The 19,520-nt window shown below is 41.6% G+C and overlaps 1 protein-coding gene across 5 annotated transcripts in view; it reads right to left on the bottom strand.

Moving 5' to 3' along the window:
- NTRK2 (neurotrophic receptor tyrosine kinase 2) overlaps window positions 1-19,520 on the bottom strand; it is a 332,550-nt gene that overhangs the window by 296,138 nt on the left and 16,892 nt on the right. For all 5 annotated transcript variants that reach the window (XM_025984167.2, XM_072763240.1, XM_072763245.1 and 2 more), the window contains exons 3-6: window positions 8,369-8,443; window positions 8,185-8,256; window positions 3,148-3,216; window positions 295-449 (exon numbers count right to left, since the gene is read on the bottom strand). In XM_025984167.2, coding sequence (XP_025839952.1) covers window positions 295-449; window positions 3,148-3,216; window positions 8,185-8,256; window positions 8,369-8,443 — 371 coding nt within the window. The remainder of the gene's footprint in view (window positions 1-294; window positions 450-3,147; window positions 3,217-8,184; window positions 8,257-8,368; window positions 8,444-19,520) is intronic.

Raw genomic sequence — 19,520 nt, 5'->3', positions numbered from 1 at the left:
TGCATGAGCAGACAAATGAACAAAGGAACAATGGAACATAAGCAGTGTACTTTTTCTCCATGTGCTTCAAAGCCATCCTTTCAGAATTAATATTCCACTTGCAAAAAATATTCAGCAAAGCTGCTCCCAGCTGATTTCTCCACACTGCACACAAACATTGCCCAGCTCACCAGAGACCTCAACAGCATACTATATAAAATCTGGGTAGTGATAATCCTCCCAGACTCTCTACCACACCAAGGCAATTAGAATAATTAATAGCAAGTAGAATTCATTGATTTGAAAGTAAATTACCACAATTGGGTATCTGCAGGTTTGCCAGGGGAATATTCTTGCTGCTTTCATTTAGGCAGTACAAATCCTGAGTTTCTGGGCTGGATTTAGTCTCCTGAAGAGTCTTGATCCACATAATATCACAGGAGCATGTAAATGGATTGCCCACCAGGATCCTACACGGAACAAAAATGAAACCTGATCAGGCTTCTCTTTTTGCAGTTTTAACTACACTATTGTTTACAAAGCACTAAAACGTTATGAATTCATTCTGGCCAACAACCTTCAGAAGTCATACCCACCTTTATGGCTTCACAATACTTATTCATTCATTTATCTAATACTTACTGATCTTCTGCTATGTGCAAACACCACCGCTGGACTCTAAAGGATGCAAAGTGATATAAGACCTTTCACAATAATAAGAAAACAAGACAGGAACAGGAAGAACTATCATAGAAGCTAAAAAAGAATGTCTCATAAGATGGGGAAAAACAAGATGCCATAACAAATTTATCATGGCTATTATACCATAATTCAGATCTTAAGTGAAGATGCCAATAGTTAAGTTGTCAGGAACGCTAACACACTTATTTCTGACCAGGCTAGAGAGTCAAGTGTTATCATTTAATCAGCTCAAACCACCGTGGAGAGCAGAGCAATGTCATCTGACCTAAAAATGAGACTGTAAATACAAAGTGAAGATGAAAATGTGAGAGCCAGTAAGGTGGCACGTGGCAGCTTTCTGCATGATTCAACCACAAATCAGCAGGACCAGGACGGATGCAAGAAAGTTGGAGTCCATGTGAATGAGAGACCCTGGAAGGGAACTCTCAGACCTTCGCATGTGTGTGTGTGTGCATACACACACACAGACACACACACACACACACACACACACCAAGCTCAGGATTTCTGAGGGCAAGGGCAAGTGAGCTCCAGATTGAGCCACTGAGCCCACTGTGGGAGGGTCTGCAAAGAGAAAGCCACTAGTCAGCAGAGCTGCCTGGACTCCTGTGGTCTACGATTTGGTAACAGAGGAAGTAGTCAAGAGGAAAATAAAAACCACAAGAAAAAAAATCTTTAAATGCTTATTTATAATACTCAGTGGCCTATTTAAGATGAATTCCATTTATGGTAATGAGCCTTTAAATGAGGCCATTTACAATCGTTACATAGGCTCTGCCTGGCATTAACCACAATACTTAAGACTTCCTTGAGGACAGGACCTGGGCTTTGAACATCATTTACTCCTGTGGTTTTCTGGTTGGGTTCTAAGAATCTCAGAGATCCCTGGAGACTCCTCCAGGAGTTTCTTTGGGGAAAATGTGGTCATGGAAGACTCGTTTAATTTGTGTCTGCTTGATTGCCTCCAAGTATCCCTCCAACACCAAAATAGAATTTGATGCTACTGGATACAGAATATAAGGCAGAAGAAGAGATCCATGGTGCTTAACCTCCAACTAATGTAAGATTTTCCTGGCATTCTTAGTATATGAAAAACTAAAGAATCTCTTAAAAAGAAAGGTATGATTGAATCCACAGAAGGGATAAAGAAGCAAAGGATCTTAGGTTGTAACTATAGCAATGGTCACATGACCACACACACTGGCAGACAGCTGGCTCCTTTCTTCAGTTCATGGGCAAACCCCTCTTTCAGTGATTGTTACAGCACATTACACTCCGCCGTTTAGGCCTCTAGCTGTCCCACTAGACAGCAGTATCCTAGAGCACAGAGAGCGCTCTCCTTACATCCCCACGGCCCAGTGTGCCTGAGTCTCATTTGCAACCAGGCACACAATTAACATTTGCTGAAATATGCTGCAGGGAGAAAACAGAGACCCGCTGAATTGAAATCAGAGCTCTAATGTCTGACCCATCAAGAAAATGTTCTGCAGTGAAGCTCAAAATTTTCACACTGCACATCTCTCACTCTGGTTCACAGCTTCCCGTAATTTTACATGCCCATTCCTGGCTTAGAAAGCTTAACATTTCAAGTCCGTGAATCTAGTGGAGTCCAAAATAACTGCCCATCACCAACACTTGGCACCAGGCAACCCTTGTCACACCCTCCTGACTTGTCTCTACTAATGGCATCTTCTCTTCTGCACATTTTCCTTGTGAACGGGGTGGACCATACAACTCAGGCAATATACAGCTTGAGCAAAAGCTACAGCCTGGTATCCAAAGGCCTCATCCATCTGGGCCCCCCTCTGATACACAGAACCTCTGCTTTGGGGTTCTTTGGGCAACTTACCCATAGGAAAGTCAAGTTTCTATTTGCTTCATGGTGGTAACACAAGAATGGAGCACACCTGGAAATGCTGGCTATTGGTCATCAACACATTGCAAACTTTTCCCTATCATTTTACAGCAAAGGAAATTAGAGCATAAGGATAAATACTGAGCACAGTGGCAGATCTAGAAGAAAACCTCACAAGGGTGGGCAGGGAGGAAAGAGGTCTACCTCTCCTACAATGTTCACTAAAGCACCAGCAGGCACTGGGGAGTTCTGTCTATGGCTACTTCTTCCTTGATTGGCTTTGCTCTCCACTAGGGCCTGGACATCACAAGAACCACACAGATACTATGAGACAACCCCCCCCCCATCTTTTTCTGTTTTCCTTCCTTTAGAAAACAAACCTTTGCATAAAAGCAACATTTATACTCCTCCTAAATGATACCTCACTGTGGAGGTTACCGATGCACATTTTAATGAGGGAATAAAAAAGCAAGCGGCCAAAACTGGACCAATACTTTTTCAAGAATTTTGATATAAAAATAGATCTGCAGCATCACTCATTTAAAAAAAATACTTAATTACTCTTCCTAAGAGACTGTTTCCCCGAATGCCACACAATAATCATTACTTACAGCTCAGACAAGTCAAGGTGACGAAAATGTTTCCTAGACAAGCTTGTCAGTTTATTTCGGGTAAAATTGCTGAAAGAAACCAAGAACATTAAATGTGAATTTAAAATGTGACATCTCAGGGATCCCTGGGTGGCGCAGTGGTTTGGCGCCTGCCTTTGGCCCAGGGCGCGATCCTGGAGACCCGGGATCGAATCCCACATCAGGCTCCCGGTGCATGGGGCCTGCTTCTCCCTCCGCCTGTGTCTCTGCCTCTCTCTCTCTCTCTGTGACTATCATAAATAAATAAAAATTAAAAAAAAAAAAAAATTTAAAATGTGACATCTCAAAAAAATAAATAAGTAAAATAAAATAAAATAAAATAAAATGTGACTTCTCAAGAATAAAGTACACAAATAAAGATTTTTTTTCCAAAATGTAATTTTATTTGATCATGGTTCATGCCTTCCTTCAACCATAAGCTCTTTCTTCCACCTCAGAATGACAACTTAGTTGTTCCTGCCTCTCCAGAAATTTTTGTACATAGGGGAGCAGAAGGGGTGGGAAAAACTTTAAATTTAAAATCATAAAACTCACTAGGAAAAAAGATGAATTAAAACTAAAGAGTATTATGAATATTTTGAAATTATATGACAGACAAGACTGAATATAAATTGCATTTAACACATCCTTATAAGAAAGAATATACCCACTGATTGAATAAACTGCTGGCAGTTTATATATGACTTCTAAATAACCAGATAATTCCATGATTATGACAAGAACAACAAAATATCAGATAACAAGGAATATGTCAGATTTCATCTGAAACTATCTAAGGATACATCATTTTAAGATCTGGACCAACCAGTGATTTGGGGACACCTGGGTGGCTTAGTTGGTTAAGTGTCTGCCTTCGGCTCAGGTCCTGGGAAGGAGCCCCACATTGGGATCCCTGCTCAGGGGACGGAATCTACTTCTCTTTCTTTCTCTGCCTCTCCCCCTCCCCTGTTCATGCTCACTCTGTCAACTAAATAAATAAAATCGTAAAAAACAAAACAAACAAACAAACAAACAAACAAAATGGATCTGGACCAACCAGACAATGAAAAGCCAATGAAACCAAGTCATATTTGTGATTTAAAAAATACTCACGAATCTATTGACATGTTCCAAATACTTAGTTTTATTCAATGGGCAAGAGTTTCCGTTTCCAATGATCAGTGCCATGAGGTCCTGAGCTAGAAAATTCAGAGCCATAATCCTGGCAGCTGACTTGTTCTGTGAATGTGTTTACTGGTTGAATTTATTTAAAAAGTGTCCAATGCTTGAGCCTCCAGACATGTGTTTAATAACTAGCAGGAATGTAAAACAAACATCAACTTTGACAAAAACAGCCAAGCCCTCAACAAATTATAATGAGCCTTCCAGTATCTGTCTCCTGCTCAGGAAAGCAAGCGTTGGGCCGAGAGATAAGAAGCGGATGGATACCTCAGGGTGACAGGAGTCCCAGGCCCTTCCCAGAGGCTGGTCTGCTGTGTCAACCCAACAAACTCATGAGGTGTTCAGACATTCCACTGTGTCTGAACCATCACCTGCAGGGAGGGGTTCTAGCCCAGGAGTTAACACATGAGCCCAGGCTAGTCACATGATCAATACAGAAAAAATCACCCCGGGGTCCCCTGATTCAACAGTGCGTGTGTCCTCGCCCTGCCTCCTTCTACAGGGAAGAGTTCTACTCATCCAAACTCTACCTACACAAGGGTTCCCTCTTCCTTCTACGCTCCCTTCTTCTGTCTTTACACTGAGCGTAAAGTGCTCACCCACGTGAAAAAATAATCCACCAGGAAGTTGTAAAATGTGCCCACATACATTTTTCTCTTTCCTTTTGGAACGTGAACTAAAGAATCAGTTCCACTGGAGTATCATACGTTGAAAACTCAAGTCTGCCAGTGTTCTCCAGGCATCTTCAGAAATTCCCACCCTCCGAAGGAAACACCAACAAAAGCATGACTCTCCCTCCCAGGAGGAAGCAGGAGAGAGGGGGCAGATCAGGAGGACACTCTGGTCAAGGTCTAGGGCAGCTCCGAAGCCCCAAGCCTGCACCAGGAGCAGCTGGCCCTGTTGGGCTGCCAGCAGCACAGCCCAGAGTGGGCTCACATGCAAAAGAACAAGACGAGTTTTATGAACCATACTTATTATCAGGGCCAAAAGCCAAAAAAGAGGAGGAGGGGAGGAAGAAAAATCAACAATTCTCTTACTGTTTGATGATGGAACTTTGCAAAAGAACTAATTAGCACCTCTGCAAAGCCCCTGGAAAATACAAACACTGGCTTTTCTCACAACCCCTGGGGTCTCAGACACCCGGTAGGAATTAAAGGTACCAAGAAATAAAAGTGATTCGTCACAGGGGCTGGGGAGAGTCACCTTGTGATGCTGAATCTGCCAGGGCAGAGGGAGGGATGGTGAGGCAGGATCCAATCCAAATCTCCCCTAAAACCCAAAGTGAAATAGATTGCCCTTGTGCACATTTTCATATTGTTGGGGAGGCTCAGAGATAATCAGTATGTCCCTGGAGTAAAGAGAAACAGCTTGTAATACACATTTCTTTTTCAGTTCCCTGGTATCTAAAGTGTCATGATAGCTGAAGTAATTGCAGAAAGTCAGGAAGAATGAGCCAGTACTCGAGCCCTCAGTCATTAGCAGAGGTTGGGACTAAGGTCTGCAATGGGAGACACTGATTTGCTCCCTCCTGCCTCCCTGCCATTCTCAAAGCCAACTACTTTATTTAATTTAATTCTGGTGATTAGGAGCTTCTCTCGTCCATGAACACTGTATATCAAGCTTACCGGCATTACTGACTGTCTGAATATTGTCTAACTTCATTCTATCTTAATATTTGATCATGCCTAAAAATGTCAACAGAGTTTTTGCAGGTTGGCCAAGGACCTGACTTCCCGGCTACTGCCTTCTATTTTTTTTTATTTTTTAAGGATTTTATTTTATTTATTCATGAGAGACACAGAGAGAGAGAGGCAGAGTCACAGGCAGAGGGAGAAGCAGGCTCCCCAAGGGGAGCCCGATGTGGAACTGGATATGGGATCATGTCCTGAGCTGAAGGCAGACACTCAACCACTGAGCCATCGAGGCGTCCCCCCACTACTACCTTTTAAATAAACTATACAAGATATGTCCATCTCTTTGGTTTTCCATTCTCAAAGGACACCTCTTTGGGAGTCAGGGATACATAGCTTGTTTTATAGAAGTTGTTTACAGCACACAGAATGCCATGAAAATTATTCTACCAAATATTACCCTGAAAAAATTCACCAGGTGGCTTTGGTTTTCATATAAACGGCATGCAACAGTCAGGAAGGGAAAGTATTAAGAGGTAGAGTAAGCCCTCTTATGAATAAGTCCCCTTATAAATAAATAAGCTTATTACTAAAACTACAGTTAACCATAGCCTCCTGTACAAATCACATCTGTAGGAGAAATGATGGGGTAAAACGCCAATAAAATGTGGTCAGGAGAGTAATTCAGGTGTAATATTGGCTGTAATGAAAATACCAGAACTCAATCACTGAGCTTATTAATTACATCTAAGTGATGGTTTTAGAGCATTTTGACTTTTTTTCTATCCAACTTCTCTTTTGTTTATGCTCTCAAGACCTACACAGACATCAGATTTGTGCAGGCAAACCAACCACAGACATGATGCCGAAAAAGCATTTAAATGAAATGTGTTAATCAAGTTCCGTGGAATTTTATCACATTTTTGCTGAGTGTTTATATCTGAATTCCACAGACGTTATTTTTAAATAGACTTCATCATTAACACCACCTATAAAATATGAACTGGCTTTAGGAAATTAAGGTTTTTCATAAAATCAACAAATCTCTGTAGAATGTCCAGGCGACCTACTCCAGCAGAGTGTCTTTTATAACTGGCATGGAAATCAGCTGGGGAGCTGTTCTCCCCAAAGAAAGAAAAGAGGACAAATATTAGAAGAAAGGCTGGTTCTCAAATTATATGGATAGCATCAATTTTATTTACCCTGCTCTTATTGTAAGAGCAGGGCCAGGGGTGAGCCCTGGAGTCATAATTCTGTCACTTTTCATCTGTGGATCTGAGCAAATCCAAAAACTTCCTCAGTCTGATTTTATGTCCATGAAATGGAAACCAAAAAAAACCTTCCCTATCAATTGTCAGAAAATTCAAGTGATATAATGCTGGAGAGAGTCTGTAGGTCAACTGTAGATGCATAGACACAGAAACATTGTTACAGAGAATTTGCAAAGTGCCAAAAGGCCAACAAATGCAAGGAACATTCCTTCACTGGACACCCAAAGAACACCATTCTGAGCTTAGGGGCAGGTGATCCTCTGTTTAATGAAGAAACCTCTCAGGAAGGCCACACTTTAAGGACTATGTGCCATCATCTGACAGGACGTAGCAGCAAAAAACCTGAGAATGCCCACTGTCTGTATTTCCAGCTGACCTCAGTTGACAAAGCATCAACATGACCTCTGTGCAAACACCTGCTACTTTATAATCGTCTGAACCTTTGGCAGGTCCCATGACTGAGTTTTCTTCACTTTTATCAATCATGACAGAGAGCTTTGAGAAAGTGAACTTTCAAAAGAGGATCTACGGTGAGGGGGGTAGTATTGGTAATTCTTAGTTCCCTAAAAAGGCCAAGGCCAAGTTGGTTTCTTTCAATTCCACTAGTTTGATGTCTTCTAGGGAACATGTCATGATTCCAAGGAAAAGAATCAAGGACCCTGTACCAGGACATAGTTTTCACATCAGACTCTGTTGTTGGCCTCTTGCTCTGTCCAAGATGGAAATGGCCCAGAAATCTATGAAAGGGAATACACAGGCTGTTCTAAGTACCCCTCTGAAGCTATTAAAAAATCAAAGTGAACATTTCTAAGCCATTATCAGATCTGTGCTAAGTTTTAAAAAGGAGGTTGGAGTCTTGGAAAAGAAGGAAAAGAGAGGGGAAAAATATTGAGTACTTTGGGTCCCAGAGAGCAAAAGAATGAAACTTTACTTACATGTGCTGTAAGTTGCTGTTTTTTAGAAATGCTTTATGAGCCACAAATTTTAATCCAGAGTCCACAATCGTCCTAAGAAAGCACATAATTGCACATATGTTAGAACGAAATGGTGAAGCCCACTTGATTATAACAGAGCATTAGTAAAAGTTCTGAGACAAGGTAGAAATTGTTGAGTACTCACAGATTCTTCAGTCCTGCATAAGCTTCAACATCATCTTCATTGATGATTTCCAACCTTTTCTGATTGGCAATGTAACTGCAAAAAACACAGAGAGTGAAAACCCATCAGTCAGAATGCAGACAGTACATAAAAGAACGAGTAACTTCTATCCTACCTCACCAGGGTGGTGAGCCCTCCCCATCCACCTGAACCCCACCCTTTTTCTTAAAATACAGCAAAAGGAGGAAAAACTGAAATGTGGCTAAGAAGAAACCATGATTGAGTAGGTTTCAAGATCAATGACAGGTTCACCAAGTTTTCTTTTTTTTCTCAATCTTGTATCACTTTCAACTAACAAATTCAGTCTGCCTTCCCTTTCAAGGCATCTCCTGTATACAGAGAGCAAAATAACCTGGAAACGTATGTGCTACCTCTCAAAAGTGTTTCATTCTTATGGTGATGGCTACAGGGCTGCTGGCATCATCACACGCAAGACAGATCACATCTTTTGCACATGCCAAGACAACCTGTCACTCCTTTTTACCTCCTAACACACCAAAGCAAATTCTCCACCCCTTTCTGTCCCCCTCCTCCACTCCCTCCCTTTCTTCCCACTCCCTCTTTTCTTGGCCCAGCATCCCCCTTTATCTGCCTCTGTCACCACTAATACCAATTGCTCCTTCCAGGAACCACAGTTCACAAAGCCCACGTGGCCCCAGTGCACTTTCTGTAGGAACCCTCCTCTTCCCCACCCACCAGACCCTCAAATACAGGAGGAAAGTGATGGCTGGCAGGACAGAGAATCCCATCCCTCTGGTCATGATGAGTGGCTCAGAGATATACATGTGGCCTCAAACAGACCAATGAGAATTTTCTCTAAAATTGAATAGGTGATTCGGGACAGAGAGATACTCTTAACCTGGGACCACAGCTGAAAAGATTATACAGGCCCAGCGCCTCCATGAGAAATTTTTCTGCCACAAGGAAAGAGACTGTCTAACAATGAAGTCAGCACATGGAAGGAAAAAGAGCTATGAGATAAAATAAGACAGAGAACCCTGAAAAATGCCATTTGAGCCTTTGGATCCAGATAGCTCTGAGGTTAGATGTCACTAACAGAAGTTTGATATGAATTTCTGTCACTTCCAGCCAACAAAATCCCTGGTAATACAAACACAGAGCTATTATAACTACCACGATGGAATCTCCTTGTGCTAGTTATCTGAGTAGCTGTCTATTTATTTTTCTTAGGTCATAACCTATTTAAAGACAACTGGATCCTATCTATAATTCTTAATATGCACCATAGCAGCTAGCAAAGTACCTTGCACAAGGTAAGTATTCAAAAGATAAAGGGTACATAGATAGGTGGATGGGTGGGTGGGTGGGTACATGGATGGATGGATCGATGGATGGACAGACTGACATATGCATGGGTCCCTTCTACACTATCCAAAAAAGAAAAAAATAGATGTCAAGATGTGTGGTAAGAATTGGGGCACCACTTTGGAAAATAAATTCTAAAAATAAAGAAAAGAAAATGTTCTGAGAGAGCAAAATCACACCAAACAAAAATAATTTTCAAAGCATCCAAATAAACATTGTTCTCTGTTTCATAAAAAATCAGCCTCCAAGAGGAATATCTGGGTGGCTCAGTGGTTGAGTATCTGCCTTTGGCTCAGGTCATGATCCCAGGATCCTGAGATCAAGTTCCGCATCGAGATCCCCACAGGGAGCCTGCTTCTTCCTCTGTCTCTGTATCTGCCACTCTGTCTCTCATGAATAAATTAAAAAAAAATCTTTAAAAAAAGCAGCCTCCAAGATAGAGCATCTTCTGCTCAAATATCTTTATTCTCCTTGATATCTTGGGCCTGGGACTTACTAAATGTGCAGGAAGGATCCATTCCCTTTTCTCCTACTACTCTGGGAGGAAACACTTTTAAGACTCCTAATGCTCAATTTTCAACATCAAGATTTTTTATGAAATGTTTCTAAATCATCACACTTTAGATTATTTAAATTATTCCACTAATATTTTCACTAGATACCACAGTGACCTCCCTCCTCTAAATTATCTCCCAATAAGAACTTCATTCCAGAGACACCCTAGATATTAATGCTTTTTTCATGTAACTGGCAGCAAAAAAGGGCAGAGAGCATGGGCAAGGTTTCCTTTGCAGTCACAGCCAGGATTTCCAGAGAAGTCTGTTCCTGCCTTCCAGCTGTACTAGGGGGATGTCTGTCACTGTTCTGAAATCTTCTAAGAGTTTTTCAGCTCTCTTGGTGGGATCATCATTGTATCCTCCATACTTCTGACAGGGCCTCGATACTCAACAACAGGTACTGAGTCAACATCTGTGGCAAAGAGCATTTATCTTTAGCTTTTCTTTTAGTTATTGATGGCCTTTGTTTTTTTATTTCATTTGTCATGGAATTTTTTAATCTATAAACTCCCCAGTTTTATTCAATAAAATACAATGAGCTAACATAAATTAGAATGGCGGCATGGCTGGGTGGCTCAGAGGTTGAGCGTCTGCCTTTGACTCCACAGCGTGATCCCGGACTCCCGGGATCAAGTCCTACATCAGGCTCCCTGAATGGAGCCTGCTTCTCCCTCTGTCTGTTTCTGCCTCTCTCTCTCTGTGTTTTTCATGATTAAATAAATAAAATCTTTTTTAAAAAATTAGAATGGAGGACACAGAAGGAAAAAAAGGCAGAGATATCAACAGAACTAGGAATTAGGTTCAAAATACATATGCTTGTTAGTAAAGGGCACTGGGCTTAATTCTAAGCTTTCCAGTCACTGATACCATAGAAAAGAAGAAAAAGGAGATAAATTTCATTGGTGGTAAATTCACAGTATTCACGAGATGAAAATATGTCAGACATTAAGCAAAGCATAACAGTTTTTGGACCTAAGACTGGACAGGAGATTTTTCTGAAAAACCATAAAAAGAACCATGTGAAATTATGAAAAAATGGTCACTAGAGAATACTCTTCTACTGTGGAGGTAGCAACGCCCTGGATAAATCATGAATGTTTCTCCTAATCAGAATGAAAAAACCAACAGAAGAACTGGATTAAAAGGTGGCTAAGTGCCCTCCAGATGCCAAGAACTGCCCTTCGTAAATTACCACCTGCAGAGATAACCGCAACATAGCTGCTGGCTATAAACTGCTCATCCATTCTACACACCCCTTCAAGAAACTTTCCTCAGCCAGCATGAAGTGAGGAATCACAGGATTAGAATGGAAACCAGTGCAGGTAATAACTGACAATTCACAGAAGGGAAACTCAGCAGCCAAGAAACAGATGAAAAGCTGCCCATCCCACAAGGAATCTGAAATGCAAATTAAAATAAGGACATACCACTCCTCTCCCATTAGTTGAACAACATGTTTAAAGTCTGGCAATATAAAGCATTTCTAAGAATGTGGGGAATTTCTTTTACATTGTCGGAGGCAGTGTAAATTGGTACAATCGCTTTGAAGAGTAGTTTATCCTGGAAAATGATACATCAACACACTTTACAACCCAGTAATCCCATTTCCGGATACTTACCTGAGAAAAATTCTTACACATGCACACACAGAAACATATACAAGAATATTCACTGTAATAAAGTCGGAATTCAAAGTCAGAAACAACCCAAGTGTGCAATAATTAAGAAACAGAGAGGGCACCTGGTTGGCCCAGTTGGAAGAGCATGCAACTCTTGATCTTGAGGTCATGACTTCAGGACCCACATTGGGTGTAGAGATTACTTAAATAAATATTTTTTTAAAGAAAGAAAGAAATATAAAACAACCAAAGGGGAAGTAAGAAGAGGTTGGGGAAAACAGGTGTCGGGATTAAGGAGTTCACCTGTCATGATGAGCATGGATGATGTATGGAAATGTTGAATCACTATGTTGTATACTTGAAATTAATATTATACTGCATGTTAATATACTATAATTAACATTTAAATTTTTAAAAAAATAAACAGAAAAAATAAGGTTTAATTGAACTAGATCTTTGTATTTTAGTAGAAAGAGATCTTCATGCTAAGTGAGAAGGCAAAATAAGCAAAATTGCACACAGATATGTACATATGATATATAACAATTTATGTGAGCCTTAAAAAACACACAGAAAACAACATCACTTAATGCTCACAGTCTAGGATATTTGTCAAGCCTAAAAAGAAGACTAAAGGAAGGCCACCTTGGGAAAAGAGGATGGATTTGGGATTTTAAAAATTATACTATTTCTCTTATTAAACTAGAAAACCACTCTTATTAAAAGAGAAAAGACATAACAAAAAAACAGACAAAAACGTTGTGTTGGTTCTGAATGTAAGTACACAAAGTATTTTTATGTTGTCATATTTTTTTTTGAAATTTTTTAATTTAGGAAGAAAAAAGAAAGAAGGGAGGAAGGAAAAAAGGGAAGGAGAGAAATGGAAAAAGACAGAGAAAGCCATACAAGTGAAGTGACTGCAGGGAAGCTGGACCCCAGAGCTTTGAAGTTACAGGATCAAATATACTTGGGCTCTTGGTTCCCTGGACCATGGAAAAGACAGTCTGAAAACCTTCTGCTCTCTGTCCCAGAGCCCTGGACAGGAACCAGCAGACAAAGGAGCATGTTGGGCTGCCCCCTACTGGTGATTTCCAAGTGCCTCCAGCAAGACCTTGGCAACACAGGCGTTTTGAGCTCTCCCACTCACTGGAGCCACCAGTAACGCAGCAGCTGTGGAGACCGTTCCAGGGTTAGGGAGGAGAAAGTGGCGACCAGGGCACACAACTGGAAGGTGTACATCCAGGCAAGGCTTTCCCATCACTCCAGTCAAAGTGCTGTGAAACTATGAGGGCTCTTGACTGAGTCAAACTTGGCTTAATGAAAGCCCGTCTCCAAGAAGGGTGTCATTCCCCCTCAAAGCAGTGGGAAGGGCCACCATTTTAGCGCAAGCCTTTCTCAGGGGTTTTCTCTCTGTGACAACCCCTAACTCCTCTGACCTATGCCCACTGTTCTGGAAAGCTGAGGTCCCAGGGGTTTCAAGACACAAGACGTCCACCCTGAGCCCATGTCCCAGCACATACCTGTCTGATAAGAAATCTCATATGAGTTCAGCAGAGCTTTGATATTTCACAGAAAACTAAGCCTCTGCCACCCTAACCTGCAGACCCTGCCTCGATTCTCTTTTAGGCAAGTCAGCAGACTTTAAATGTTGACACACAGATGCAGCAGGTTTGGGTTTCTTTCATTTGATACTCTTTAACATTTTCTCCATGTATCTCCTTGGCCTCTCAGCCCCTGTGGCACCCCCCCTCCATCAGTCATCTGCCTAGACTGTTGTCACTGTTGGCCTGCAACCCTCCTGTTTTGTCCAAATATGCCTTCTTTCTTTCTCAAATCTAAATACAGGACCTTGTATTATGAAGGTTGTTTTCATTGTTGCTTTTCACTTTTGCTACATCCCAGAATCATTGCCTATTGCCCTAAAAGCTGAATTGTGTATTCAAGGGGCTTTTCAATGAATTCACCCACATCTATTCTGGGACCCTACATTACCTAGAATACTGACTGATTTCTAGGCAACACCAAAAAAGCTTTTTTCCAATCAGAATATTTTTATACCATCAGTTGGCAACCCTTTTTTTTTTTTTTTTTTTTTTTTTTTAGCATTTATTGTACCATCCTAACTCTGTACTTAGGAATTAGAGAGAATCAGAATGCCTGGGAAGCTCAGTGGTTGAGCGGCTGCCTTCGGCTCAGGGCATGATCTCAGGGTCCTGGGATCGAATTCCACATTGGGCTCCCTGCATGGAGCCTGCTTCTCCCTCTACCTATGTCTCTGCCTCTGTATGTGTCTCTCATGAATGAATAAACAAAATCTTTAAAAAAAAAGAATATGAGAGAATGAAGGTTCCTTATGTACCCACAACTGTATTTTTCTCTTAACCTACCTGACTCCCCAACTGAGCTGTTAAACTCCTCAGAGGGAAGGGTCCTAGGCATCTCACTGCATCTGTGCTTCCTAGCACATAGCTGATATTCTCAGGATGTCATTGACTTTAAACAGTCAAACAGATCCACGGGTCCTCCACTTGGGAGTTTCTTTTATCACATTGGAAAGACCAGAAATACATACACATGTTTGATACCAGGAAACAATCACATAGAAAACAAAGAAAGTAAAGACAGTATAAGAGGAAGTGCCAATTGCAAAAGCAAAATTAGTCCAATCTAAAAGCAAATTTAGATGGCAAGCTTACAATATATTCAAACCAATTAATTTCTTTAATGATGACAACTATTTGCCCTAGGAAGATGAGCACTGATTTGCCATTGACCCCCTCAGGCGCGAGAATGTTAAGACTACAAATGGCCTCCAAGAGTCTTCAGATTCATTGGTTCTTTTCTTTTCTTAAGATTTTTTTAAAATTCATTTATTCATGAGAGACACAGAGAGAGACAGAGACACAGCAGAGGGAGAAGCAGGCTCCTTGCAAGGAGCCCAATGTGGGATTCGATCCCCGGGCCCTGGGATCACGCCCTGCGCCAAAGGCAGATGCTCAACCACTGAGCAGGTATCCCCAGATCCAGTAGTGGTCCTTGACCAAGGAGGAGGAGATGCCATCTGGGGGACAGCACTCATTGCCACAGTATTTGATAAGCAGATAAGAGAAGGGTCCAAGCAGAGGTACAAGTACCCATGCTGAAAGGACACAAAGGAAGGAACTACAAGATGTAGCTGGGCAGGTTAGCAGAGGCCTAAATGGAGGTCAGGGCTTTCAGGGTGACCAGAAAGTCAAAAGGTAAAGAATTTGAATATTAACAAAATCCATACTATTTGCCATTTTGTTCTGTATTGTCACTAAAGCTTCTCCAGTCTCAACTTGACATCCAGGACCCTCACTAAGACATCTTCTTAGTGAATTTCTTCTCCTTACGCTTAACAAAAAGCTTATGGGTGGCTTTTCAGAAAAGAAGAGAGAGAAGAGGGAATTTTAGGGAAAATTCACAGAAACACTTCTGAATTACAGATTTCTGGAAAGGGTACTCAACCCATTTGAAAAGATTTCACATTGGTTTGAACAGCCTACCAAATAATTCCTACAGGTAATCTTCCAAAGTAACAAAGAGTGGCTTTAATGCATCTTGTCTTCATGTGTATTAGCTTAACAGCAGTATTATTCAAAAGTAAAATTTTCCTTTAGCTTACATTTTATTGCCTGAACTTTACTTTGGCAACACATCAGAAAGAAATAGAAACAGCAGTGACTATTTCTAATGGCCACTCTTCCAAATGGAATCACTTCCTGCTACCCACTACCCCCACTACTACCAAATAAATAAATAAGCAAGCTAATAAAAATAGAATTCATACTGCCACATGAGATTGTGATGTGCACCCAGGCTTATAGCCATGGGGTGAGGCACTTCAATGTTAATGTTGATGGGATCCTCTCTGCCATAGATTTCTTTCATAAGGAATACAATAATCCTTAAAAAATACTGTCCTTGGTCTCTGGGTTCACAGCAAGGCAGCTTCAGTTTCTCAACAAAAATTCTGAGAGTTTTGAAAGTCAATCCCCAAACAGATGCAAATGATACTCTGATGGACCAAAGCAAGACTCTCAGTCTATTCTTGCAGGAATTGACCCAAGAGATTGGTCCACTTTTTTGAGAGGTTGCATTGCCCCAACTCTGAAGACATGGATGCAGAGAAGACCAAATAATATGCTCAACCTGAATTCAAAGGGCTTACTAGTGCATGCTGATTGGCATTAGCACTTCCAGCTTCTTTTTGGCCATGGGCATTAAGGAGCACAAGTAATTCCCTTTGGTGGAGTGCTGTGGGCCGGGCACTGGGTCATCCAGGGTTGACCCTTAAGGGTGCTGTCTGACACAACAATGCTACCAGGAGAGCACTCTAATTGCTTCTGCTCTTCAGAAGAGGAAACAGAGGCAAAACCATGCCAGGTCACTTCTCCAAGGTCACACAGCTGCCCAAACAGGATCTGAACCCCTGTCTACCTGCCTCTGGATTATGAGCTGGGGGCTACAGACCACACCATTACGACCGTGGACTTGCAAATCCAGCACGAATGGTTTATAAAACTTCTACAAAATGGACCTTCAAAGATAATCAAGGCCTAAAAACAAGAGTCAATGAAGAAGAATGAGGACATTTTATAGGATGGTCTCATGCATTCTATGTACATAGAGCTGTAACAGGAGAGAAATAGAAAAATCTTCAGATTCTTCCACAATGCCAAGCTCTGAGAACTGCAGTTTCCTGGAAGAGTCCAACTGCCCTGGGAATTTAAGAATTCAAGTGACTGGGATAATCAGTGGTGTTGTGTGAGGGATAAACACACTCTGCTAGCTTCACCTCTTATGAACTATACGACCAGGGACAGGTCCCCATGCCTCAGTTTCCTCATCTGTAAGGATGTTAGGGAAATTAGGAGACAGCCCCATGAGGACATCTGAGGTCCCATCTGAGGACTTCAATTAATTCCAGTCATGACCAATGATCAGCAGAAGACAAAGGTTCCAGGGCTGGCCTGGTCACTACCCAGCTGCGGAGCTTCCTGTAGACTGCCTCCTGTGACCACGCCCATGGAAGAGGACATTGGACTTGATAATGTCTCAGTTCCCTTCAGCACACACATTATAAGAAAACGGCAGCAAAATCTTATGAAGAAAAATTACTTTCTAGGTTTCTGAGTATTTATATAGCATTTTCTTCATCTCTCTCTAGCAACAGGGGCTTGCCAACAAGAAACACTATATTTTATGGCCCAAGAAATTGATTATGAAAAAAGAAGAAACCTTAAAGTTGGCTTTCTACCTAAAATATACTGGTCTTCTCCCCAGGGAATGTGAGTTTAATTGTACTGATTAGCATAGCCTTCCATACAGACTCAGGACTGGCCCCTGGCCCACAAATCATGTGACAGGTAAATCTTATAAACTGACCAGAAGTCACAGCAGTCGCATGTGGTCCAGATCAACATCCAGTCAACATGGGGCCTTTTTTTTTTTTAAACATTTTCTTGTCTGTCTCCAACTTTTCCAAAATGGGAAGATTTCACATTTTACAATTCTGAATTTTCATATTCTTAAAAAAAAAAAAAGAAACTGAAGGTCCACCAAACTGGACTAGCATTTCTTCCTGGCAACAGTCAGGAAGAGCTGAGTAACACCGCCCCTGGAGGTTTGGGGCACATTTCCAGTTGGTCCTATTCCCGACTGCTCTTGGCTATTTCACTGCCCCATGGAAAGATTTTATGACACTTGACTTAATTCTTGCCTGTAATTTCCCCTGAGATATCAATGCTCCAACTATTCTACACCAATAGGTCACCTCCACGCACAAACATCCTTACAAGTCTCATCAAATAAAACAACACAGAGGCCCACAATAAAAATACCTCATTAAAAAACAAAATTATGTCTACCTGTCCCAGAGCTTTAGAAGCATCCTCTGTTCCTAAAAACTAAACCTGACATAAACCTAAGCCAAGTTTAATTTTATACTTGGTAGAGTGGTGAATATAATGCCCAGGAAAAGGAAGAGATGTGGGTTTTTCCTGATCAAAAACACACGGTTTTCTTTCCAACAATTTGATATCATTGTATATTTCACACTAGGTCTCAGATCTTTGGAGAAGTCACAACCACCTACCATGAGCAAATGGAAAGACAAGTAACTAAACATGTACAGTGACATACTTTTCCCACATTAAGTGAGGAGCCCTACGGTGGAAACAGTCCGAGAGCCAACTACTGTCAAGAAGAGGCTCAAGATAGAATCAAGCTAAAATTTTTATTGTGGGTGGGTATCCTCCAACATTGGTCAATAGGAAGCCACCAACAATACGAATTAGGCTGCACTTTGCATCTAATTCATCCTTGCAGGCCCTCAAGGGGCCATCCCTCTTGGGGTTAGGGACTCCCCAGGAGCCTGAGCAGCCTTTTCCTCTGGCTGGGGCACAGCCTGGTCACACGTGCTCCTAACAGCTTCTAGACTAAAACCATCTCTGCTGTGCTCTGTGGGAGGAACTCCAAGGTCTCAACAGAGCATCTGCCCACGTTCTGGGGCCACTGAAGGGCTGCTTCCCTGGCAGGTCTGGATCTGCCTGCTGTTACCTCCCCAGCTCATGTGCAGCTGCGGACAGGGTGGCTTCCACCTGGATGAGCACACAGTCTGGCCTGCTAGGTCTTTATAAAAAGGATGTCAGCCCCACCATCTGCTTGTCTGGTTTCCAAAGAGAATGGATCTGGCCTTAACCAGTACCAGAAATGAGAATTTTCCAGGCTCTGGTCAGAGGAGACATCTTCAAATCATCTGTAGTCCAGCTTCTAGTCTAGCAAAGCCTGGTTCAGCAAAAGGTACTGGGGATGGGAGACCAGGCTCCTGCGTTGCATTGGTTTTATAATTCCAAGCACCGGGAGATTACATTTTGGGGCCACTTTAGCCTCCTTGCAGAATGGACGTCCTTGTCACTTCCCCCAACTGTCACTGGCTTTCTCGGTAAGAAGAAAATGAAATCTATGTCTGCGTTTTTTCACAAAAGCTGCAAATTACATCACTCATTGTCCCCGCAAAAGAAATTCCTTCCAGAACATAGTGCCAGACAAAGCTATGTTCCTGTGGAATTAGTAGGCATTCTCTTTACCAATAATGAGCTTCTCTTTTCACTGCCAGGAAGTTGAGAACAAATGTTGTGCTCAGTTACAGCAACTATGTCAACCATTTGAGTTAGCTGGGAGTTGTAGCCCATTTTTTCACTCCTTATTCCCTCCCTCTCATTTTTACCTTCTTGACCTTCCCATGTAAAGTTATTATCACCAGTTATTCAAATACCGATGATAAAGTGAATAATTGTGACATTTCTAGCATTCATTCAATGCCAATTAAGTGGCTATTATTAACAATAGGCTAAGACTATGGAATTGCCTAGAGTCGTTTTCAAGAAATGGATTAGTAAATAATTTAATCCATGATGTTTTTAGGTTTTGGAGTGATTGTTCACAAAGTCTTCTTGCAACTCCAATCCAACACATGAATAAATTATCTCGTATAAAAAAAAAAAAAAGATGTTTTGGGGAGCCCAGGTAGCTCAGCGGTTTAGCGCTGCCTTCAGCCCAGGGCCTGATCCTGGAGATCCGGGATCG

The sequence above is a fragment of the Vulpes vulpes genome, chromosome 1 (genome assembly GCF_048418805.1).
Source record: "Vulpes vulpes isolate BD-2025 chromosome 1, VulVul3, whole genome shotgun sequence".
In the NCBI taxonomy this organism is placed as follows: domain Eukaryota; kingdom Metazoa; phylum Chordata; class Mammalia; order Carnivora; family Canidae; genus Vulpes; species Vulpes vulpes.
The sequence above is the reverse complement of the archived record's forward strand: the minus strand, read 5'-3'. Positions and strand labels throughout refer to the sequence as shown.